The sequence below is a fragment of the Manihot esculenta genome, chromosome 3, assembly GCF_001659605.2.
Source record: "Manihot esculenta cultivar AM560-2 chromosome 3, M.esculenta_v8, whole genome shotgun sequence".
NCBI lineage: Eukaryota > Viridiplantae > Streptophyta > Magnoliopsida > Malpighiales > Euphorbiaceae > Manihot > Manihot esculenta.
Window position 1 is genome coordinate 11,194,632 of NC_035163.2, and position 25,445 is coordinate 11,220,076.

The 25,445-nt window shown below is 30.8% G+C and overlaps 1 protein-coding gene across 2 annotated transcripts; it reads left to right on the plus strand.

The window, feature by feature from the left end:
• The first annotated feature begins 1,206 nt into the window (after nucleotides 1–1,206).
• Nucleotides 1,207–19,102, plus strand: LOC110610395 (protein PLASTID TRANSCRIPTIONALLY ACTIVE 14). 2 transcript variants are annotated; one of them, XM_021750304.2, is made up of 13 exons: nucleotides 1,207–1,342; nucleotides 1,457–1,612; nucleotides 2,182–2,319; nucleotides 2,552–2,677; nucleotides 2,910–3,038; nucleotides 4,203–4,292; nucleotides 4,373–4,523; nucleotides 8,342–8,451; nucleotides 9,005–9,076; nucleotides 18,087–18,192; nucleotides 18,297–18,494; nucleotides 18,757–18,799; nucleotides 18,884–19,102. In XM_021750304.2, the coding sequence occupies exons 1-13, from the start codon at nucleotides 1,286–1,288 to the stop codon at nucleotides 18,960–18,962; spliced, it is 1,455 nt and encodes a 484-aa protein (XP_021605996.1). In that variant the 5' UTR covers nucleotides 1,207–1,285; the 3' UTR covers nucleotides 18,963–19,102. The 2 variants fall into 2 exon arrangements, with proteins under 2 accessions (XP_021605996.1, XP_021605995.1); XM_021750303.2 differs by having other exon boundaries at nucleotides 1,211–1,342; nucleotides 1,451–1,612.
• Nucleotides 19,103–25,445: the final 6,343 nt, after the last annotated feature.

Genomic DNA, 25,445 nt, shown 5'->3' on the forward strand with positions numbered 1-25,445 from the left:
CTGCCAGTGAGTTGTTATTAATTAAGGTTTGTTTTGGTTTAACTGTTATACACCGTTAATAATTAGTAATTTATAGTGGATTGTTAATTACAATTAAATATTTTAAATGTTTAATAAATTATTTATAATTAGAAAAAATTATTTTTTAGTCTCTAAGATTTAATATAATTAACACTTCTATCCCTCTATTTTGGCGACCCAACACTTAAGTCCCCCACTTTCTTCCGTCTAAATTCCTAGTCCTTCCGTACATTTAAACTGTTTGGTCAAAGAATCAAAGATGAGAGGTGATAATTTTTTCCAAAAATAGCCTCCTCTCAATGTGAAATCTCTATCTTTCTTCTCTTTCATATTTTCTCCATTTTCTTTTATCTATTGTTAATTCTCATCTTTTTTTTTTCTCTCTCTCTTTTTTTCATCTTTCTTCTCCCTGTTTTCTCTATTTCCTTTTGACATTGTTGATTTTTCTTTTTTTTTTTTTCTCTTTTTCATCTTTTTTCTCCCTTATATTTTCTCTATTTCTTTTTGACATTGTTGATTTTTCTTTTTCTTTTTCTCTTTTTCATCTTTCTTCTCCCTCATATTTTCTCTATTTCCTTTTGACATTGTTGATTTTTTTTTTCTTTTCTATCTTTCTTCTTCTTGAAACATTATTTGAGAGTTGCAGAAAGGTAGGAGTTATAGTGAAGAAGAAGAAGAAAAAGAAGAAGTTATAGAAAGTGTAGGAGTTGTGGTGAAGAAGTTGCAAAAAGTGTAGAGTTATGGTGAAGAAGTTGCAGAAAGGGCGGGAAGAAGAAGAAGAGGCAGAAAGGGTAGGAGTCATGAAGAAGTTGCATAAAGGGTAGGAAGAAGAATTTACAATGAAGAGACGTTGGGTTTGGATTTCGTGATGAAGTTGGACAGAATAGAAAATGAGGGATTTAAGTATTGAGTCACCAAAATAGAGAGACAGAAGTATTAATTACGTTAAACCTCAGGGATTAAAAAATAATTTTCCTTTTATAATTATTGTTGTTGACATTAAAATAATAAATAAATAAATATATATATTATATAATTTATTTATTATTAAAATATAAATAATTTTAAAATTAAAGAGATTTAAATATTTAATTATAAGAATATAAAAATTGATACATTAATTATAATATAATTTAAAGATTAAAATGTAATTTAATCAAAATAAAGATAAGAAAGGAGGCGGAGGTGGATAACGTTATTCAACTTTGTTTTTAATTTTGAGGAATCAGGAGTTGAAGACTGAAGTGTGATAGCCACTGAGCCAATGGCCTCGTCCGTAGCTCTTCATCAGCTCACTAACTGCTTCTTCATCGACTCCCAGGTCCAATATCTCTCTCCCTCTCCCCGCCTCTTTTCTCTCTGTGTGTGTTCCCAAATATTTTGATGTTTGCATTTGTGGAGTTTCTTATTTTTGGCGTATATGTGAAAGGAACAGTCTGCTTTATCGTATACAAGACCCAGATACTCATTCACCAGACACAGAGGAAGCAGCGTAACTAATAACCTTATCAGACCCATCAAAGCTTCTTCAGTGGAAACACCTCCATTTCCTCTCTTTCAACCTCCCAAAGTAGAGGAATCTCCCTCTGAGGTGAAATGCTATCCCCATTATGTTTCTTTTAATTTACGGTTTGGTTTCTGAGAAATTTTCGGCTATGTGACTAGGAAAGCGCAATTCACCTGGGGCATCTTAAAGGCTTGCCCAATTGGTTCATAAAATCCTAAAAGTTGCACTGCCAGTTTGTAGAATTAAGAAACTTAGAGTTCCTAAACTATTGAAATATTTGCTATTGGATTGTATTATTAATGGGAAATGCTTCCCAAAGAAAGCAAATTAACTATCCAACTGAGCTTGCTGCAAATTTTCTGACAAATTTTTCTTTATTTGCTTTCAAATATTTATATTAGAAATTACAAAATCATAAATGAGACTCTACATGTTCTTTCCTCATTTTCCCACCTAAGAGACGAACATTTCACCATAATATTTGTTTTAAAAAACTGTCACTGTGCATTAAGCTGTGAACATCTGACCCTCCCTAGAATCCACGATTGAGGAAGCCTCATAAACTAGGAGTGCTGTCACACCTCTAGATATTTTTACTTCTATTTTTTCAGAATTGGGTAAGGCGTGTGATTGATTTCTTTTCTCTGTAACAGTTGGAACCAGCAGACCCTGATTTCTACAAGATAGGCTATGTTCGAAGTATGCGTGCTTATGGAGTTGAATTTAAGGAAGGGCCAGATGGATTCGGGGTCTATGCTTCTAAGGATGTTGAACCACTTCGCCGTGCCAGGGTGAGTTAAATTCAGCAGTTTACTATGTGTAATTGGCAGCAATGTCTTTACTTCTCCATTTGTTTGTAGACGTCTACATGCCGTTGTATCAGTTAGCTAACTAACTTTCGTCATTATTCCAGTGCTAAAGTTTTTATCCTTGTTCATAATTGCACTAATTATAAAATGGACAAGCATTTGTGGTTTTGGGTTTTCCTAATAATTATCTGAGGTTTTGAATTTGAATGAACAGATGATTATGGAAATCCCTATTGAGTTGATGTTAACCATAAGCAAGAAGCTCCCATGGATGTTTTTCCCTGACATAATCCCTATTGGTCATCCAATATTTGATATTATCAACTCAACTGACCCAGAGGTATTTTTCCTTAGCATTAATGTTATGTTATTACTCCTAATAATTAAATTAATACTTTATTTTACTTTATACATTTTATTTTTATTTCTCTGATCCTTCTCTCAATGTATTATTGTTTGGGTTCAATTTAATTAATGAAGAAGATATATTTGCTGCAATTTTGGATAGTTCTTAATTGTTTTTTAGAAGAATTTTATGAGTGGTATTTCATATACCAGTTTATCTGTGCCAGATAGATTGGGACTTGAGGATGGCATGCCTTCTTTTATATGCATTCGATTGTAAGGATAACTTTTGGCAGCTATATGGTGACTTCTTACCTAGTGCGGATGAGTGCACTAGCTTGCTTTTAGCTACAGAGGTGCGTGCAATGTATGACTATTGTTATGTTAATACTTTATATGACTTGATTAATATTCATGGATTACTATTTATTTCATTTACCAGCTTTCAATTTAATATTGTGTCAAATCTGGGCCTTACCTTTTGCTAGGAATTATCTTGAAGATATGGGTTTTTTTTTTTTTTGAATTGAAAAAAAGGTGTTTTATGCTTATATCTTAAGAGCTTAGTCTCAGCTGTTGGGAAGAAGTAAGCAAAACTCTAGAAATCCACCTTGAGGTTCATGCCTCAAATGTGCAAAAGAATATACCATGAAAGCTTTGATGCTGTGGTTTTAAATAACAGCCATTGCCTTTGGGTACCTTTATCATCACAACCGTTATGCAAAGAACAAACTTTTTAATATTATTATAATGGCCATTACCACCATTCCATAAAGGTAAAGGCCACTGCTATTTCCATTCAGACCATTATCCTATAGAGCTTTTTTTTTTGTTAACAGCATCCCTCTTTCCCAAGCTTCCAACACATCTAGCTTTCAAAAGCTTCGGAAGTTGCCAATTTTAATTTCTTTGAAGCACTTGAAATTAATTCCACATTTTATTGTAGATCAGGAGAAATATCATGTAGAAAGCAGTAAGAAGTTTTTAGTTAAAGTTGGATTCCTATTAGTACTTTGTTTTATGCTACTTAGTTAAAGTACTTGTTAGTAAGTGTAGAAAAGTAATATTTCTTGTGTATATTACAATAGAGATTACAACATATTTATACATGAAAAATCTATCCAGAAAGAAAAGGGAATCCTTTTATCAAACCCATGATCATGCAATCCCTAAGATTAACCAATTAACAAATCTAAGATCATGCAAATTCTTGGTCTTGAGCAGTAGGGGGAATCTGACTGGATGAATGGGTACTCTTATAATGTTCATAAAACTAAGTTATTAATCCACACTTGTCTAGTGGCATGCCATTTTATATATAAAATTGAAAGAGATAATTGCTATATATAAGCTCAGCTCTTAGAAGTCTTTTACTAGTCTTCAATTGTTTTACATTCTAAAATTTCTAGTTGATAGCCATTTGTCTCTGATCAACTTCTTTTGTGTAGTTTTTTTCTTTAAATGTGTATCAAGCATGACCATTGACCAACCTTATTTCTCTTTTCTATTGGGTGATATAGGAGGAGCTTTTGGAGTTGCAGGATGAGAATCTTGCATCAAATATGAGAAAACAGCAACATCGAGCCTTGGAATTTTGGGAAAAAAATTGGGTATAAGAAACCTGCCTATCTTATGAATGTTTCCATTGATGTTACCCTCTGACAAACCCTTTATATATTCAACCACACAGCACTCAGGTGCTCCCCTCAAAATAAGGCGCCTTGCACATGATCCTGAGAGATTCATTTGGGCTGTTAGCATGGCACAATCTCGGTGCATTAACATGCAAATGAGAATTGGCGCTCTAGTTCAAGATGCAAACATGATAGTTCCTTATGCTGGTATGCTTCTATCTCAGTGCCTCTAATATTCCTTATGTTTGAAAAGCTTCTATCTCAGGATCTCTAATATTTCCTCATGTCTGATATAGCTCTTTGAAACTAATATAAGTACAAAAGCAAAAAGCACAGAGGGTTCTTGCAATCAATCATATTTTATGTTTTTCTGAGTGTATTATTTGAAATGTTCCCAGCTACCTTTGCTGACTGCCTAATTAAGCTTCACAATATAGTAATCCAATTCATTAAAGCCTTGATTCCCAATTGTATTGTAACTCGATAAAGCCATTTACAAGTCCTTTGTGGTTGTCAGTAGCACCCCTGAAATTAGGGTTTGTACTGAGAACAGAAAGATGAACTACAGAAGAAAGAGGGAAGAATCTCAGGAAGTAGATGAGAGAGAAATAGAAAGAGTAAAGAGAAGATTGAGAGAGAAGATCAGATATGTTATTATATTTCTTGAGTAGTTCACTGTTATGTGTATGATCTGTTTTTATACTACCTCAGCTACAATAACTGCCTTTGACTGATCTGTGAACTACTTTAACTTCCATTAACAACCTGTAAACAATTACCCTGACCAACTCCCTAATTTCCCTCCAAAATCACCTATCCCTGAGGCTCAGCTACTCAGGTAACTCTTGCTCTTGTTCCTACCTCAGCTTTTTCTCTTATATGTGACCATACCCTTCTCAGCTACTCAGCTAACTCTTGCTCTTGTTTCTACCTCAGCTTTTTCTCTTATGTGTGACCATACCCTTCCATGAGTTCATGCTGCCAAGAAGACTGAAATTCTGGAAATTGAGCTTGAATAAAGGCTTCCCGAGTGCTCTATTGAGCTGCTTCCAATTGATTAGTCAGGGTTGCTGGAACCCAGCACTTCTCATTAGGAACGAGTAAATCCAAGGAGCTTTGCAACTAGCATAACCTATGCCTGATCACAAATACAACAAACCCGCCCCTTGTTGCAAACCCAGAAACCACCCTTAGCTTGATTTGAAGAATAAGAAAAGTGTATTACATTTCCTTACCTTTCCACCAGTCGCAAACCCAAAAGGCAGGTTCACCCATCATCGCCTTATCTTGCCAACATAGCTGCATCACTATCTTAGGCCTCACTGTCTAACCAATTTGTTACTTTACCTTGTTCCTCTCTCCTAGTCTGTTAGTCACTTGTAGCACTCTCCACCTAGCATCTCACTTCTTGAGGACCATATTTGACACTCTAGTGAAGAAAGGTAATCATTGCTGTCAGTAAAATGCTATTTTCAGTTTCATTGTTATACTTTTAATCGTTGAGATTATGGTTCAATTTCTTGGTTTTTTCTATTCCTTTTTTCTTCTCTTGGAAAAATGAATTTTTAGCTTTTGATTGTAGAGAATTTTGATTTCAATTGAAGTAGGTTTGTGAATGTTGTTGATTTAGTTCTCATTTTTTTATTGTGATTTTGGGGAAACAATGGGGAAGTGGTAGATATAGCAAAATGAGAAAGAGGGACAGAAAACGGATAACAACATGAGAGAGAGAGAGAGAGAGAGGGAGGAGTGGAAGAAAGAGAGTGACAGACTGACGGATGGATAGAAAGAGCATGATGAGGGATTTACAAAGATATAGAAGGCCAAGGGATGGAACATAGGGAAAAAATTCATTAGAGTTACTTTTGGTATTTCAATTCTCACCTAGCGGCAATTTAAACGAAATGGCCATTCTATTAACAAAATCAAACCTCAGAATCCATGAAATTTAAATTTAAACAAAATTACTTAAGTTTTGTAATTTTAATAATATTTTATAATAATACTTAATTCTGTGATTTCATTTTTTCTTTCGACATTCATCAGAATCCATGAAATTTAAATTTCGACTTGTGGATCTATGCAGTCCCTTCATTATTGACTTTTTCTTATAATAATATTTTTCTATATTATGATTATAATATATTTAATTATTAATATGATAAAATATATTTATATAATATAATGAGAATAATTTTTTATATAATATAATTAAAAGTGGGTTGAAACAAATGATTCAAGTGATTTTGCTAGACAATTAAATATGACTATTGGTGTAACATCTTTTATTATTTTTAAAAATGTAACATTATATAGAAAAAAGTTATTATAAAAGTACTATTATATTGATTCAGTTAAGTGAATACTTATTTTCAGTCTCCATGAACGAAATTTATCTAATAAAAAAATATAATTATAGTCAAATGTCTATGCAGACTGCAACTATCCTACTTATACTATAAAAATATATATTTTTCTAATTTAGCAATGTAATAAAATATATTTTGTTGTAATATAATCAAATTTATTTTAAATTATTATAAAAAGAAATAATTACTGTCCTAACTAATTAAAATATCTCTATAGTTTTAGAATTACTTTAAAATATTCTTATATTTTTATTTCATCAATTAAAAATGACATCCATTAGTTTTTATCCATTTTACTTTTAGTCTATTAGTCAATGCTGAAAAATTTTTGGTATTTTGCCTTTGTAGTTTGTACTAACTAATTACAATGCTCCTTAATTTTAGAATTACATTAAAATATTCTTATATTTTTATTTTTATTAATTAAAACTGACATTTGTTAGTTTCTATCCATTTTTATTATTAGTTTATTGGTCAAAATTAAAGAATTTTTTTGTGTCCATATTAACCTCGTATTAAACAAAACTCACTACTTACCAGTCTCATCAGTTAGCTCACGATTGTTAACGCTGTCAATACTCTATTATTAGTTTTAAATCTCTATTTTTTGGGAGAAATAAGGAGAGTGATGCAAGAGAATATGAGAAGAAAATACGAAAGCAAATTGAAAAGGAATGGGTGGTAAGTTTTATTTGATGAGGGTAATTTGGGTCTAGAAAACTTTTTCCCAGTTTTGACTAATAAACAAACCGTAAAAATTGAGAAAAACTAATAAATGTCTTTTTTAAGTTAACACAAGAAAAATATAAAGGTATTTTAATGTTTTAGGGTATTTTAATGTGATCCTAAAACTATAGAGACATTTTAATTATTTAGGACAAACTTAATAATAAAAATAGATAAAAATTAACAGATGTCTTTTTTAGTTAACAAAATAAAAATATAAAGGTATTTTAATGTAATTCTAAAATTACGTGGACATTTTAATTAATTAGGACAAATTATAGAGGCGGTATAGTAATTATCCTTTATAAAAATATTATATATTATTAATGTATATAATATATAATATGTATATTAAAAAATAAAAAGGCAAAAGTGCCCCATTATAATATCACAACTTGCCATTGTGGTAGGCTGTGTCTGCAGCCTGCTGCTTCCTTTGACAATTTTTTTTTTATTTTTGATCCTTTTAAAAATTAAACCGTACTGGTCAACTCTGTGGCAGAGAGAACCTCTACCCACAAATAAATTTTCCCACACGCCCTTTCCACAATTATTTTTTTTTTTCAACACTTAATTCATAAAAACCCCTTTAGAAAAGGTCTTGTTTCCTTGAGAAATAGTTTAAAAATACAACGTGATACTTGTGTTAAATTTCTGCTGTCAACCGCAATTCTAAATAACAAGCGAAACATAATAGGCTAAAAGGGAGAAGAACATTTTTACTTAAAGGCTATTCCTCTTTGGAGTCAAAAGTTCCTTCTTATACTTGTCTCATGTTTTACTCTTTTCCTGAATTCTTACTGTATGTAGAAATACCACGCCACAAATTTCCTTGTCAAATTGTTTATCGTTCTTCTTAGAATACTAATTTTCGGATGTATTATTTACTTTTCAATACAAATAATGGGCTTATTTAGTATTATTTTGCAGATATGTTAAACCATTCCTTCCAGCCCAACTGTTTTTTCCATTGGCGATTTAAGGATCGCATGCTTGAGGTGATGATAAATGCTGGACAACAGATTAAGAAAGGAGAAGAGGTACTATTTTATTTCTTTCCTATACTTTACTTTGAACCAGTTCCTATATGGTAGGTATTTTTAACAGGGAAAAGACATACATAAAATTCTTGGGAATTGAAAATGAGAATAAAACTCTCTTTGGCACCATGTTGATTAATCAGCGAATATGGAGAAACTGTTTTTTCTTTCCCTTCTTTTGGTTTTTTTTTTTTTTGGGGGGGGGAGGGGGGTTGGTTCATATCTCTTTTATTTGAAGAAAAAAATGATAAAGCCTTCATAATAATTGTTCTTCAAAATGACTAAATGATGAGTGATCATGTTGCATAAGGTCATTGCAGCTTCAAAAACTAGAAATCAGGCCTGGTATTCTAGTCTGAGTCTATTCTCATTAATTGTCTTTCATTTTGGTAATATGGAATATGATTCACATGAGTTGTCTTATTTCATGATATTAGTTGCCTTTCTATAAACATTATTCCTTAATTCTTTAGCAGGTTATGGAATGGTAACATATAGTCTTCTCAACTTGCTCTCATACTTATCTAATACCCAATGGTTTTATTCTTTGCAGATGACTATAAATTACATGAATGGACAGATGAATGACATTTTCATGCAACGATATGGTTTTTCATCACCGGTGGTAATTTGCTTTTAGCTTTACTCTATGCCAAAAGGAAAATTACCATTTTTCTTCATTCCTTTCTTTTATCCCCAGAATGTGCTTATTGCATTTTTGGTTATTGTCTAGTTTATGGCATGATTAATTTAGAACAAGGAAGAACAAAGGCACATGAAGAATTTTGGGAAAATTTAGAGTATTCTTGTATTTCACTCTTAATCTTTACAATTGATCTAAATGACTATTTATACACAAAAAATTATATCTAAACAAGAAGCAAATAATCAAATAATAATTACAGAGATAATTAAGAATCCTAATCAGATCAAATCATATCCCTAGAATCAGCTAGGATCAGCAAATAAGTCAATACTCTCCCTCAAGTTGGTGCAAAGATGTTGCAAATGCCCAACTTGCAAATCAGATTATGGTAGATCTTGTTGTTGAGCCCTTTAGTAAACACATCCGCAAGTTGCCCAGTAGAAGTTACATGTACTAGGCTCAAGATACCTTCTGTTAATTTTTCTTTAATGAAGTGCCGATCAATTTCAATGTGCTTCGTCCGATTATGTTGGACTGGATTTTGTGCTATACTTATAGCAGTTTTATTGTCACAATACAAGGTTATCTTGTCTCTTTCGGGCAATCTCAACTCTTCCAATAACTTCTGCAACCATAAAAGTTCACACACACCTTGGGCCATTGCTCTGTATTCTACTTCAGCACTTGACCGAGCAACAACACTTTGTTTTTTGCTCCTCCAGGTGATAAGGTTCCCTCCCACAACTGTGCAGTAGCCAGAGGTGGATCTCCTGTCATCGAGAGATCCTGCCCAATCTGCATCTGTAAAAGTTTCAACTCGGAGGTGACCATGTTTAGAGTAAAGAAGCCCTTTTCTTGGAGCAAACTTTAGATATCTCAAGATGCGAAGTACAGCCTGCATATGAGTCTCGCGAAGGTCATGCATGAATTGGCTGACTAAGCTAACAGCATAGGCTATACCCGTTCGAGTGTGTGAGAGATAAATCAACCTTCCTACCAATCTATGATGTCTTCCAATATCCACGGACTCGCCAGTTCTTGCTTCCAACTTGTGATTACTTTAAATGGGAGATTCTGCTGGTTTACACCCCATTATACCAGTTTTTTCCAAAAGATCTAGAATGTACTTTTTTTGGGAGACGAAAATTCATTTTTCTGATCTAGCCACCTCGATATCTAAGAAATATTGCAGTTTTCCTAGATCTTTGATTCCAAATTCTTGAGCCAACAATCTCTTTAGTTGAGCCATTTCCTCTTTAGTTGATCTCCCATGATGCTAAGCTTTGATACCAATTTGCTATGTCCCCTAGATACGAATCGCATTACAAGTCTGTTTACAGTAAAATCAATGTCCAAGACCAAAGCCGTTGGTTTTTCTTGATTCTTTCCTCACCCAATTGTTGTTGTTGTGAGCTCAATGAAGGGAGTTCTGACCTTTTGAACTCATTTAAGAGAGAGTTCAGATCTCAATTTAGTAGGGAATAGATAGGAGTTCTAAGGAATAAGAAATAAGATAAGATAAAAAAATCTAATCTTAAAATAAATCAAATACTTAACAATCTAACCCTAAAATAAATCACATATTAGAAAAGAGCCCATAACAAAATTCTAACATTCATTACTGGCATGTCATAGTATTTATACATGAATAGTACTGAAGTTTGTTAACCAAACTCCTATAATTAAGGAAGTTTGTCATGCAAACTAAATTCGAATAAAGCTTCAACATTCCTTTATACCCGCCTCACCTAACACAATATAGTGCCAAACAACAACTTTATATATATATATCGGTTACAGTAGTCAAAAGATCCAGCAACAACACTTCAATCATCTTCAATGAAACAGGGGCAGCAACACAATACTTCAACACTCCTTGACACAAGTGTTGGAGCATTCACCAAGCTGAAACCTGAGGAATTCAAATCTCAACTTCTGCAATGCTTTGGTGAAAATATCAGTTGTTTGGTCTTCAGAATTGCAGTGGACAATCAGAACGTCTTTTTCTTTCTTTGTCTCACGGATTGCATGATATTTGATCTTGATAGGCTTGGTTTTGCCATGGAAGATTGGATTCTTTACTATGGCAACTGTTGATTTGTTATAACAAAATAGTTCAGTTGGATCATGTTGACCAACATAAAAGGTTGGTAATTAAGAGGATTCAAATTTTTGAGATTCTAATTAGGCTTGATTATAGAGATTTTGTTTTTATTGTAAATATTTCTAGTTTAGGTTAATCCTTTATATATAACTTGTAAAGATCAATTCAATTGGAACATAATTAAAAATTTCTCCAAAATTTTTCATGGTATCAAAGCTTTGCCACTTTAATTAGCATAGATTTCAAATTTGTCATAAAAAATTAGGGTTAACTAATAGGTCAAACTTGTAGGCAACTATATCAAGGGAGTTGTTCGACACCACCTTTACCGAAGGAAAGCCCATTAAATTTTCGGCCAATCCCCAGCAATGCAACCCCACTCTGAGCACGCGCATGTCCTCACGCGCCGCCACAACTTTTGCGTCTCCTTCCACACGCTAGCGCGTGAGTCTTTCTCCGGCCTCGTTTTCCATCGGCGCTCCTTTCTGGCCCTCTTTCCGGCATGTCGCGCCTTTGACTGGCCCTGTTCTATGACCGGATTCTCCTTTGGGCTTTTCAAGGTGTTTTAATAGTAACTTGGTCATTTCTACCTATTTGTGTTGCTGGTCCCTTTTTACCTTTAAAATGTCAGATAAGAAAGGCACTAATAGAGGTTATGTACGTGTTTTTAATATTGCTCCATGGATTATTGATTCTGATGTAAATAGACACATAACGGGTTCCTCTAAAAGCTTCCTTGATTACCTTCCGTGTCTACAAAAAGGCACTGTCAGAATAGCCGATAGTTCTTTTATTTCAGTCTCCATGTTCCTCATTTTCTTGTTAATCTTTTATCTGTCAGTACTCTTACCAAAGTCCTTAACTGTAAAATTGAGTTTTTCCCTTATCATTCTGTTATTCAAGACCTTCAAACTGGAAAGAGGATTGGCTATGGCAGACTATACGATGTCTTAAATATATTGGAAGGGAATCCATATTTAAATTCACCTCGGGCTTTTTTTAGAAGAAATCAGGATATCAACCAGGAAATCATACAGTGGCATCAGCGATTAGGACAACCATCCTTATTTGTTTTAGAGAAACTTTATCCTGATTTATTTTTCAGGTCTCAATGTGGTTCTTTAGTTTGTGATGCTTGTGAGTATACTAAGCATACAAGAACCTTTTATCCCTCCAGTAATAATAGAAGTATGATTCTTTTTGTGACCATCCATTCTGACGTTTGGGGACCTATTCAAATAGTCTCACTATCTGGTAATCGTTGGTTTGTTACTTTTATTGATTGTTGTACTTGTATGACTTGTATTTATTTGATAAAGGCAAAAAGTGATGTGTTTTCTTGCTTTCAATTTTTTTACAAGATAGTTTGTACTTAATTTGATACTAAGATAAAAGTTTTGAAAACTAATAATGGCACAGAGTACATGGATGGATATTTTCCTGCTTATCCGGAGTCTAATGGAATATTGCATCAAACTAGTTGTCCTTACACTAGTGCCCAAAATGGTGTTGCTGAAAGAAAAAACAGACACCTGTTAGAAGTAGTCCGATCTCTCCTTTTCACCATGACCTTTCCAAAAATCTATTGGGAAGATGCAGTCTTAGCCGCAGTTTATCTCATTAATAAAATGCCTCTTAAATCTCTTGCCTTTAAAAGCCCTTTAGACTTGCTATAAGGGAAAAATGCTTAGACTGCTCCACCAAAGGTAGATGCACGTGTTTTGTTCATACTAAGACAGGTGGGAAGCTCGATCCAAGAGCTCGATCCGAGAGCTCTTAAATGTGTGTTTGTTGGGTACTCTCTCCACATAAAAGGGTTACAAGTGTTACAACCCTCTATCTAAAAAATATTTTATCAGTATGGATGTTACGTGGATATTACATTTCGAGAGACTGAACCTTATTTCAGTACTACTCCATCACCTCTTAGGGGGAGAACAATGAGAGAAAAGAGGTGATTTCTAGTCCTATAACTTTAGAGTGTTTTACTCTAGAGTCTAGAGGAGACTACTATTCAGGGGCAGACTAATGGTGATCAGGAAAAGATAATAATTGGACGTTTGGATAAATCAGATTTAAGGAGACACTTAATAAGAAATACACAGAAGCAGAAAAAATCATTGTGTAGCCTACCTAGTGTCATGAATCTTCCTCTTCTCCATCTGGTGAGTCATCCCTAAACTATGACCCCATTGATGATCTAGATAAATTGATTGCTCAAAGAAAAGGAGTTAGGTCTTGTATAAAGCACTCTATTTCTAACTTTTTCTCTTTTGATTCTGTATCCATCTTATAGAGTCTTTGCCTTGTCTATTTTCTCTGTGTGAGTGGATTACCAGGAGAGATTTGCCCCTGTTGCCAAGATGAACTCAATCAGAGTGTTGCTATCTTGCGCTGCCAATATTGACTGGGACCTATAGCAATTTAATGTAAAAATGCATTCCTCTATAGAGACTTGGAGGAGTGTATATGAAAATTTCTCCTGGTTTTGCTGATGAAAAGACTACAAGGAAAAGTGTGTAGGCTAAAGAAAGCTTTGTATGTATTGAAGCAGTCACCCAGAGCTTGGTTTGATCAATTAAGCAGAGCTATGATTTTCTTTGGCTATCAATAGAGTAATGGTGACCATACTCTATTTATCAGACATCACAAGAGTAAAATTACTCTTCTCATGGTTCTCATAGTCTATGTAGTTGACATAGTACACTATAAGAAAGTTCCAGATTACTAACGAATTTTAATCTGTTAGTAATTTTAACGGATTTGAAAATCCGTTGGTAATTCTTAATATAAAAAAAATTGTGTAAAAATTTTACCAACGAATTTGAAATCCATTGATAATCTATTGGTATTACTAATAGATTTCAAAATTTATTGATAATTTATAAATATATAAAATAATTAGTGTTGAAATTTATTAAAGAACTTAAAATTCATTAGTAAATCCATTGGTAATTTACTAACGGATTTCAATCTGTTAGCAAATTTTAAAAAGTATTTAAATTACTAACGGATTCTAAATCTGTTAGTAATATGCTCAAAAAATTACTAATGGATTTGAAAATCTGTTACTGAATTTTATAAGTAAATTAATAAGTAAAAAAAGTGTTGAATTTACCAACGAATGTGATCTGCTAGTAAATCCATTATGAAATTCCACGTAAAATTTCCGCGTTCTTTTTTTAAAAACCCACATTTTTCGGTTACCAACAAATTTACTAATGGATTTTAAATCCATTGGTAGTTCTTGAAAGGAAAAAAGCCCGCTTTTTTTCAAAATTTAGTAACGGATTGCGAATCCATTACTAAATCCGTTAGTAATCTGCGTTTATAAATATAATATTACCTTCTCTCCTTTAATCATTCATTCATTTTATCATTTTCTTTTCTTCCATTTTCTTTTCGGTTCTCTCATTTTCTTTCTTTTTTTATGACTTTCTTTCATTTCACTTTCTTATCTTATAATTTTTTCCTCTCATTTTTTTCTATTATTTTCCTTTCATCTCTTATCCTTTTTTCTCTCATTCTCATCCCTCTTCTATTATTTTCTTCATTTTTCTCCATAACTTTTCTATCACTTTCTCCATTTTTTTTCCATCATTTTCTTCCCTTTTCTCTCATTTTCTCATTTCCTCTATAATTTTCATTCATATTATTTTCTTCTCTAATCATTTCCCCTTTTTTTCTCATTTCCCTGATCACCTTTTTACTCTACTCTCATTCTTCCGTATTTTTCATAATTTTTATTTTTCTATCATTTTCTTCCTTTTTCTCTTTTCTTTCCTTTTTATCATTTTCTCTCATTTGCTTTTCTCTTATTTCCACTTTCTATGTATTTCTAATAAATATTGCATATAAATTAAAAATTTAGTATCAATAATAATATAATTTTAAATTTTATTGAATTAATAAAAAAATATTAATAATAAAATTTACTATTTAATCGAAATAATAATCATTTTAGAATTATTTAAATTTTTAATAGATTTATTAACGGATTGCAATCCATTAGTAATTTACTAATAGATTTATCAACGGATTTCACATCTGTTAGTAAATTATTTTTCTCTCAATTAATTAACAACGGATTTTAAATTTGTTAGTAATAATAAAGGAAACTCCGTTAGTAAATCTATTAGTATTACTAATGGACTTGAAAGCAATTGGTAAAAATTTACCAATGAGCTTTTTAACAACGGATCATAATCCTTTGGTAATCCGTTTACCAACAAATTTTTATTGGATTACCAATTGAAAGATCCGTTGGTAAACCGAAAGTTTCTTGTAGTGGTAATGACAGGGGATGACACTAAAGAAATGACTCGGTTGAAAAAGTTTTTAATTCAAGAGTTTGAAATTAAAGATTGAGGAGAACTTCAATATTTCCTGGGAATCGAGCTTGTCAGATCAAAGAAAGGAAACTTTATTTTTAAGAGAAAATACATTTTGGATATTTTGGAAGAAACTGGTATGTTAGACTGCAAATCAACAGAAACTCTCATTGAAACTAATCACGAGCTACAAACATGGATTGGTGAATCAGTGGATATTGACAAATACCATAGGTTGGTAGACAGACTGATTTATCTTTTGCATACTCAACCAAACATAGCATATGTAGTCAGCTTAGTCAGTCAGTTTATACATAATCCTCGTGAGTCTCACATGCAAGCTGTTTTTCGCATTTTGTGATACTTGAAGTCTGCTCCCGGAAAAGGTTTGCTATTTTCTAAACAGGATCATCTCCGCATACAGGCATTCATAGATGCAGATTGGGTTGGATCCCTTGACGATAGGAGGTCGACCAGTGGTTACTGCACACTTGTAGGAGAAAACCTAGTCACTTGGAGAAGTAAAAAGCAAAATGTTGTTGTTCGATCAAGTGCTGAGGCGGAATTTAGAGCAATGGTATAAAGTGTTTGTGAACTTCTATAGTTGCAGAGATTGTTGAAGGAATTGATACTGTTGGAGAGGGACAAACTCCTCTTGTACTGTAACAACAAAATTGTCATCAGTATAGCTCACAATCTGGTTCAACATGATTGAACGAAGCACATAAAGATTGATCGATATTTCATTAAAGAGAAATTAATAAATGGTGTCTTGAGATTAAATAATGTGACTTCCGATGAACAGCTAGCTGATGTGTTTATCAAAGAGCTCAGCAACAAGATCTATCACACTTTGATTTGCAAGTTGGGCTTGTGTAATATCTATGCACCAACTTGAGGAGGTATAAAAGGTTCCTAATTAGGAGGATTCAGATTTTTGGATCCTAATTAGGCTTGATCATAGAGTTTGATTATGGGGATTTTATTCTTATTATAAATATTCCTAATTTAGGTTAATTCTTTGTGTTTTGAGTAAGTTCAATTGGAAATGAGTTAAAAATTCCTTCCAAAATTCTTCAGATCATTTTGATGGAAATTCAGATCAGGTTAAAATCCTCCTTGACCTAATTGCTTGGTTAACAGCAGCAGATTCTGCAATCTACTCTGCCTCAGGCAGTCAATTGAGCAATTGAAGCTTGCTTTCTTGTTCCCCAACAAATGACAGCAGAACCAATTAAGAAACAAAGACTAGTACTTTTCATATCTTCTAGTGAACCAGCCCTATCATTATCAGAGAAACCCAGCAACTTCACATTGGTGGACCTCCTGTAAAAAAAACAAATCCAGCAATCCCTTGCACATATCTCAAAACTCGTTTGGCTGCTGTAAGATGGTTCTCAGTTGGTGAATTCATGAACATAAACAATAAACTGGTAGCAAACATAATAGCTGACTTAGCCATTGACAAATAAAGCAAAGAACCAACCATGCTTCTCTACATTGAAGCATCAATGGAATCACACCATCATCCTTTTGCAATTTAACTCCATGAGCTACAGGACTGCTCACTGGTTTGCATCTGCTAAGAACAAATTTTCTTTTTTCTAAATCTCCCAAGCATATGTCTTCTATGAAATGAAAATAACTCGCACATTTTGAATAATTTGTTTACCGAGAAAATAGTTGGGTCTATGGCAATAGTAATGGTTGTAGGAGGTTGTCGTGGCTAGGATCGACTTTGACGGAACCAAGAACAAAGCTTGAAAGGTTTGAAAATATCACGGGAATCTATGAATTTGAATTGATTGTCAGCTCTGATACCATTTGATGTAGAACAACAAGAAAGAACAAAGAGAAACAAAGGAACAAGTCTTTAGGGAAAATGAGAATACATTCTCAATAGTATTATTTCATGTAATTATCATAATCCGAAGCTGCTAAAGCAGTAGAAAATTTGTCCTGTTTATAGAGCTTGTAAACCTAATCAAATTAGGAAAGACATAATAACTTAAAATCTGTTTGGAATGTTAAATAAATTAAACTAGGAAATAATAATATGATATGAACAGAAAATACAGAAGAAGAGAGAAGAAGAAAGAGAAATCAGATCAAAGAGAAATTTCTTATCAACCATTCAGTTGTCAACCACTGAGCAACATGCATGTGGAAGATCGTACTTATAGCCGAACAATTGCAAATCGCTTGGTTCACACTCTAACTAATTTTTGTCCCTGCATGTGAAGATGCTCAATTCCCTCGTTTATTCTTGAAGCCAAACGATATCGTAGCATAATAATAATAATAACAATAAAGGAGAAAATAGTAAACTTTCTAATTAATTAAACCCTAAATTTTTCTTATCCTAAAATAAACAAAATTTGTAAGTTATAATAGGATCCTTGTGTTTCCATACTGCATTAATGATGCACATGGAAATTTTTTGCAACTTAAACCTGGTTTACATTGAGCAGTTTGTTTAACAGGTGTTGCCCTGGTATTATCTGGTATTATTCCCAAAAATGTAATAATATTGATAGTGGGCTTAATATTGCAGAATCCTTGGGATGTCCTCCCGTTCTCTGGCAATGCACGCATTCACTTGGATTCTTTCTTGTCAACGTTCAATATATCTGGCCTTCCTGAAGAATATTATCATAACAGTATGGTTGATATTGTTTACCATGAATTTCTACTCACAGCTTCTTCTTAGTGTGAGTGATGTGTTGAATTTTGGCAGACATAACAAATGCAGACTTTCTTACAGGTCAGCTGACGAGAAATGGAGATAGTTTTGTTGATGGAGCAGTTGTAGCTGCAGCACGAACATTGCCTACTTGGTCTGATAGAGATATTCCTCCACTTCCAAGCGAAGAAAGGAAAGCTGTAAAGGAATTGCAAGAAGAATGCCAAAAGATGCTTGCAAAATTTCCCACAACTTCCAAGGAAGACCAAAAATTGCTAGGTAAATTGACTCTGCATTTTCCTATGATGTCCTTAATAAACTACAATAACATCATTTCTTTACCTCTCCCTTTGGCTTGTCCCGTACCTCATGATTAAATTTCTCCATCATCCTGTAAATGATTTTGCTTGTTAGCGTTCTTTGTATTCATTAGTCCACTTCTCAAGTCATAGTTGAGTCACTAGATGCTTGGCAGTCTTTAATTAGGAATGACAACTGCACAGCGTGCTGAAATTTTCTTGCCTTGTTCTGCTGCAAACAGATACAATGGTAGAAGCTAGTAGGCCTCTAGAAGCTGCAATAAAGTATGTATCTCTTAACACTTTATTCCCTGAGAATGTGCATGGTTGTAGTTTCAAGTGAACAAATTATGGGTTTATGCAATGCAGGTATAGATTGCATCGGAAGAAGTTCATTGAGAAGGTTATCAAGTCATTGGATATATATCAAGAGCGCTTATTGTTCTAACCATGCAAATTTTCCTCTTTTGAAAATTTATTATAATTCAGGGAGTGCTCTGAGTTTGGCAAATCACTAAATTTCCATTAGCCCTGTTTAGAATTAAGAATTTTTTAAAAATTTAATTTAAATGATTTCTTTTCTATTAATTTTATTATCTGAAATGAAAAGAATTAGTTCTTTTTAACTCATAAAAATTTCATTTTTAAAAAAAATTAAAATCATACGTGTTTTTCCTAAAAATACATTTAATTATTTCTAACTAATTTATCTGTAAATATTTTAATTATTTATAAATAGGTGTCTATAATTTTACAGGTTCATTTTTAAATAATTTAATTTTTATAAATCATCCATATCTATTTTACCTATTTATAAATAAATACCTATAATATTATAAGTTGATCCTAGATGATATGCTTATTAACAAATATGTCCTTATATTTTACAAATTGATTCTTGTGTATTTTATTTATTTACAAGTAATTCCAAATAATTTTACAAATTGATATCTGCTTGTTATAATTCTTTATAAATAAGACTTTATATTAGTTATATATTCATGCAATGCCAAGAGCTTTTCATTTTTGATGTACTCAGCACCGTCAGTAGTAGGCTGAGCCGAATAGCCCTGGTGAGCCGTATTCGGTTCAAACTAAAAAAATCGATCGAATTGAATTAATTTAAAATTTCAATTTGATTTTTTATTTATTTCAATTTGATTTAATTTTTAATTCTAAAAATTTCAATTATTTTGGTTTGATTCGTTTTTAATAAAAAAAATTGAAAAAATCAAACCGAATCGATTAATGATAATAATATATTATTTTCAATAATATAGAGAGATTAGATTATATTAAAATTAAAATATTTCAATTAAATTTTAAATAATAAAAATAAAGTGTAAAAATAAAAAATTATTAAAAATTTAAACTGATGAAATTGAACAGAATCGAATTGAATCAGATCAGTTTGATTTGATTTAATTTCTGATCAAAATTGATTTGATTTAATTTTTACAAATACTAAAATTTTAGTTTTTAATTTATTCAATTTTAAATCGAACCGATCGATTGGGCTAGTATCTAGTCAATGTTGGAAATGGTTGTCCAGTTATTGATTTTTACTATGTATTGATTCATAAATATAAATAGTCATAATTTTTAGGTTGTAAAATTTAACAACTTATTTATAAAAAAATAATAATAATTAGTATTTGGATAAATTTGTGAAATATAATAGCTTATTTATAAATAATTATAATATTTAGGAATTGGTTTGTGAAATATAAAATTATATTCTTAAATATTAAATATTTATAAAATTTAAGGATTAATTTATAAATACATATGAGCTTGTTCTTAAATAATATAATATTAAAGTATTTGGAGATTAATTCACAAAATATAATGTCTTAGGTAATTAATATCATTCATGAGTTGTTAACTTGAGAAAGGAACCAATGAAAATGAAAAGGGATGATGAGATTTTTCATGAAGTAGAATTTGTGTGAGAAGAGATGAAGTTTATTGAAAGAGCAAAGGAAAAATGGAGAAATTCTCAATAATACTGCAAACACACTATTATTGTGTTTGGAAAGGCTTAGGCTTGCCTAGTAGGAAGATTTGGTTTAAAATTAAATTAAACTGAATAAATTGAAAATTGAAATTTTAATATTTATAAAAATTAAATTGAATTGATTTTAATGGAAAATTAAATCAAATCAAACCGATCTTATTCGATTTAATTCAATTCAATTTGATCGGTTTGAATTTTTAACAAAATTTTTATTTTTTATCCTTTATTTTTTAATATTTTAAAATTTAATTGAAATATTTTATCGAATTTCATTATATTATTAAAAATAATATATTATTATTATTATTAATTGGTTTAATTTAATTTTTTTAATTTTTTTTTAATTAAAATCAAAACGAATCGAAATAATTGAAATTTTTAAAATTAAAAATTGAATTGAAACTAATAAAAAATAAAATAAAATATTTAAATTAATTCAATTTAATTAATTTTTTTTTTTAAATTAAATACTACTCACCCTGCGGCTAATGCAGTAGCCTAAGCGTTAGCTGCCTCAATCCCAGGTTCCTCAGTTCGAACCTTCTCTTCTTTTCCCCTATGGTTGCCCATGCAGGGTTCTAAAAATAGCTTTATATCGTCAATTGATTAATAAAGACAAAAAGACTAAAGTTAAACGTTTCTTATTACAACATCTTTATTAATATATTTTATTTTTTAAATTAAAATTAAATAATAAAAATAAATTATTTTACTAAAAAATATTTTTCTACAGAAAATATTTTTTAAATATAAATTATAAACTTATACAAACAAATAATTTTAATTTGATAATAATTTGATTTTAAAATTTTAGAATTATATTTTTTAATTTTTGAATAATGAGGTTTTTTCTTAAAAAATGATAATATACAGTTTTTTTTGAAATAATAATATACAGTTAAATCTATAACATTTAGTAAAATCTACATATTACTCCTTGTTCTAAGTTTGAGCAATAATTAACTCTTAATTTTTATTTCTATTAATAAATTAATCCTTTTGTTAAAATATATCTGAATTTACAGAAGTTATTGATAAAATATTAGAATTATCCCTTTTGAGAAATTAAATTTAGAGAGATTTATTATTTAGTTTCTGAGTATTGTTATTATTAATAAATCAGTCTCTCGATTTTGAAAAATCTATTAAAACATTTTTATTTTTTCTCTCTGTCAACGAAATAATTCTTTCGTTTATTTTTACCATTAAAAATATAGCAAACTACCACATTACCTCCTCCTCCTCTTCCTCTCCCTCCTCCTTCTCTTTCTTTAAGGAGGGACTATTTTGTTGACAGAGAGAAAAAATAAGATATTTTAATAGGTTTCTAAAATGCAGAAACTGACTTGTTAATAATAGTAATACTCAGGAACTAAATAAGGAGATTTATTTAAGAGCAAAATTGATTTTTAAAAATTTTCCCTCTCATTCTTCTCTATTTTTAATGGAAAAGAAAACGAAATAACTATTTGGTTGACGGAGACAAAAGATAAGAACGTTTTAATAGATTTCTGAAATTACAGAAATCGACTTATTAATAATAACAATATCCAAAAACTATATAGTACATCTCCCGTAAATTTATTATTTTTTGTCCTTGTAAGAAACCAAAGAACTAGAAATTTTTGCTCAAGTCTCAAGCTCAAGCTAGTAGCTTAAATTCATCTTCTCCATTAGCAACTTTTATGCTCAAGTCTCAAGCTTGAAATCATTCGCCATCTGTATGGTCCTAATCTAGTTTGCTTCATCTAGCAAAATCCATCTGCCATACAACACCCAAAATGATGAAGCTAAATATAAACAACTGAGGTTTTATCTTAGGTTCATATCCAGGCAGACTCTCATTAGCAGTGTTTGAACTATATATTATATAACTTAATTGATTTTAGGTTGCCATTAGGAATTAATTTCCCTCATTATAGTTGCTGCAGTATCTTTTACCTCTCAATGAAAAATTCGAGGAAAAATAAACATTCTTGCGATTTGTATTCAAAAATCAATTAGAAATTAAAAAATTAGATTATGAAATTACGAAACATAATTTTTGTTAATTTGATTAATATTTTCAATTTTTTTAGTATGAGTAAAGGATCTACACAAAAAGATAGAAAAGTTTATTTCTAATTGTAATTAAGTTTTCAATTTGTTCTTTGTTTTGTATTGTCGAGATTGAAGTAGACAATATTTTATTCAAAATACAATAAAACCTTTAAAAATCGTAGGCAATAATTTTTATAAGTTTTTCGAAAATTCGAGTTGAAAAGAAGAATAGAAAAAGAAAGAAAGGCGATTAAGAATTTTGAATGATGACAGATGAAAAGAAAACATAAAAAGAAAGAAAGGCTGTTAAGAATTTTGGACAAGAATAGATACTCATTACAAACCGAAACAATTACTAATTATTAATTATTGTTGGTAATCCTTTAAATAGATGTGTCTGAAAAACTATAAATCTATTTAAAATTTGAAAATAAAATAAAAAAAAGGCTTAAAACTCTAAAAAATCCAAACTTTAGTACTTTTATCAATTTTAGTCAATTCTTTTTTCTTATCAATTTTAGCCTAATTTAAAACTTTAGTGTTAATTTTAGCCCATAATCAAAATTGAGATTAGAAATTGCTGATATGGAAACTGATATATAATAAATATTAATATCTTATTTTGATATTACTGATGTGGCTAAAGTCTCGCAATAAAAAATCTAAAACTTTTCGATATTTGTGAATTATAGCTTAATTTCAAAATTTTATTTTAATTATAGCCGATTGACTAATTTTGACCTAAATTATTTAAAATTAATATCTTCTTACTTAGTACAATAAAAAATTAATATATTTATTTATTTTACTTAGTTTAGTTGTTATATTTTTTGATATATTTATGAAATAAATATAATATTTATAATTAAAAATATTATATTATTTAAAGCAGTGTTGGAGATTGTTTTACTTTTTCCTCAAATTAATTATTTTTCCTTAAAATTTGAGTGAGCAGGCATAACTAATATTTTTAAGGGATATTAGAACATGACATATTAATTCATGATTAGCAATAATAAATCCATATATTTTTCAAAAAAATCCCCATTAAAAGAATGTGTAATAGCAACGATCGAATACCCCACAAATAATCACAAAATTTATGAGATTCGACTAAAAAAATCTATTCCAGACTAACACATGCTACAATTCAGTTTCCTAATTGTACTTTAAAAGCATACTGAAAATTGTCATTGATGTACTAATTCATAAAACCTAGATTTTATGATTTTGTAGATGAATAGATCATCGATGAATAGGGAATCTAATCATTGTACACTAACAACCATCGAAGGAAAAACTCAATAGCAAGGGAGGCCTCAACTTTGGCACACTCATAATCACTAGAGACGAAACAGAAGCAAGGCATCATTATACACCAGCAGCCATTGGAGGGCAACTCGATCGCAAAGGAGGCTATAGAGATGAAAACATCGTCAAGAAGAAGAAGAAGAAGACCATCGTTTTCTTGGGATAGATGAGAATGTTGTCTTCTCTAGGTTAGATGAATGTTGACGTCGTCTTCTATGAAAGCTATAAAAGAAAGATATAAATAAGAAACAGAGGAAGAATAAGAAGAGGGATGGAGTGACTAGTGCCTGAGAATAAGATGAAAAAGGATAAAAAAAATTTTAATTGATAGGGTTTGAAAGGGACAAAATGGTGTGTATTAGAAAATAGTCGATTTGATTTGATTATTTTGATTTTTTTACCTCAAAAACCAAACTAAACTGAAAAAATAAAAATAAAAACTAAATAAATACACATGGTATGTCATGTCTGCTATTGATACACGCTCTCCCATTTGAAATTCAAATTTGGATAAAATCGCCAAAAACTTCCAAATTTTGGCTTATTTGTTAAGAAATAAAGGTTTGGATTAAAACGCAAAAACCCCGTAAAGGTTTGGATTTTTAATGCCAATATCTCTATTTCTAAAATATGAAATACACTTTTAAGTTGTAGTGCAAATTGTAATTCTATAAAAAAAAAAAGTTAAATTCTATGGTAATGGAAAAATATCAAAGTAGATATATATAATATTGTCTTTAATATTTCTATCTGTTTTTTGTATTGTGTTAAGAAATGGCAGCAATCACATATTTTTTATTATTGCTAATTATTTAGTATTAGTTGTTAGACATTTTGTATATGTACTTTTTTCAGTAGTATTACTTATTGTAATAACTGTGATAATTTTTATAATAGTAAATAGATATAACTAGGTAGGGATTAGTACTACGCTAAGTGAGTTTCAACTAGCATTTAAATGTGCAGATCACGTGTGCACCATGTAGAATATTTATACTAAAATACTTTCTAGAAAAATTAGGAGAAATTACAACTATAAGTTAATACATATTTTACTTAGAAAGAGAATGAGATATTATATTAGAATTGAATTATACCAACATAAATAATGTATTATGTGGTGATAAATTATATTTACTTAGTTTATTATAGAAGATTTATGGTATTGAGAATTCTATTTGGTCTTTGTATTTCTGTATAGAATACATTTATATAGTATATACCAGTGGTTGAGTTGGATACAGATTGTATGAATAACAAATATTATCTCAACCAACTCTAAACCTTATCATAACTCTAAATCTTATCACAACTCTAACCTTATCAGGACTCTAAATCTTATCACAACTCTAAGCCTTATCACACCTCCTCAATTCGTGCGTTTTAGGGACAGGACGAATTGTTAAATGTTGCATTAGAGTTTGATGCCGCATTTTGGATAATGGTTTAGTTAGAATGTCAGCTAATTGATCTTTAGAGCAAATAAACTGTACTTTGACTTCATTCTTTTGCACCTTATCATGAACGAAATGAAAATCGACTTCCAAGTGCTTCGTCCGAGCA

Bases quoted from the DNA above. Each gene is read 5' to 3' on its own strand.
- LOC110610395 (XM_021750303.2), top strand. From the start codon at position 1,286: ATGGCCTCGTCCGTAGCTCTTCATCAGCTCACTAACTGCTTCTTCATC. The intron at 1,343-1,450 runs GTCCAATATCTC...TATATGTGAAAG, and splicing joins GCTTCTTCATCGACTCCCAG to GAACAGTCTGCTTTATCGTA. The intron at 4,524-8,341 runs GTATGCTTCTAT...ATTATTTTGCAG, and splicing joins CATGATAGTTCCTTATGCTG to ATATGTTAAACCATTCCTTC.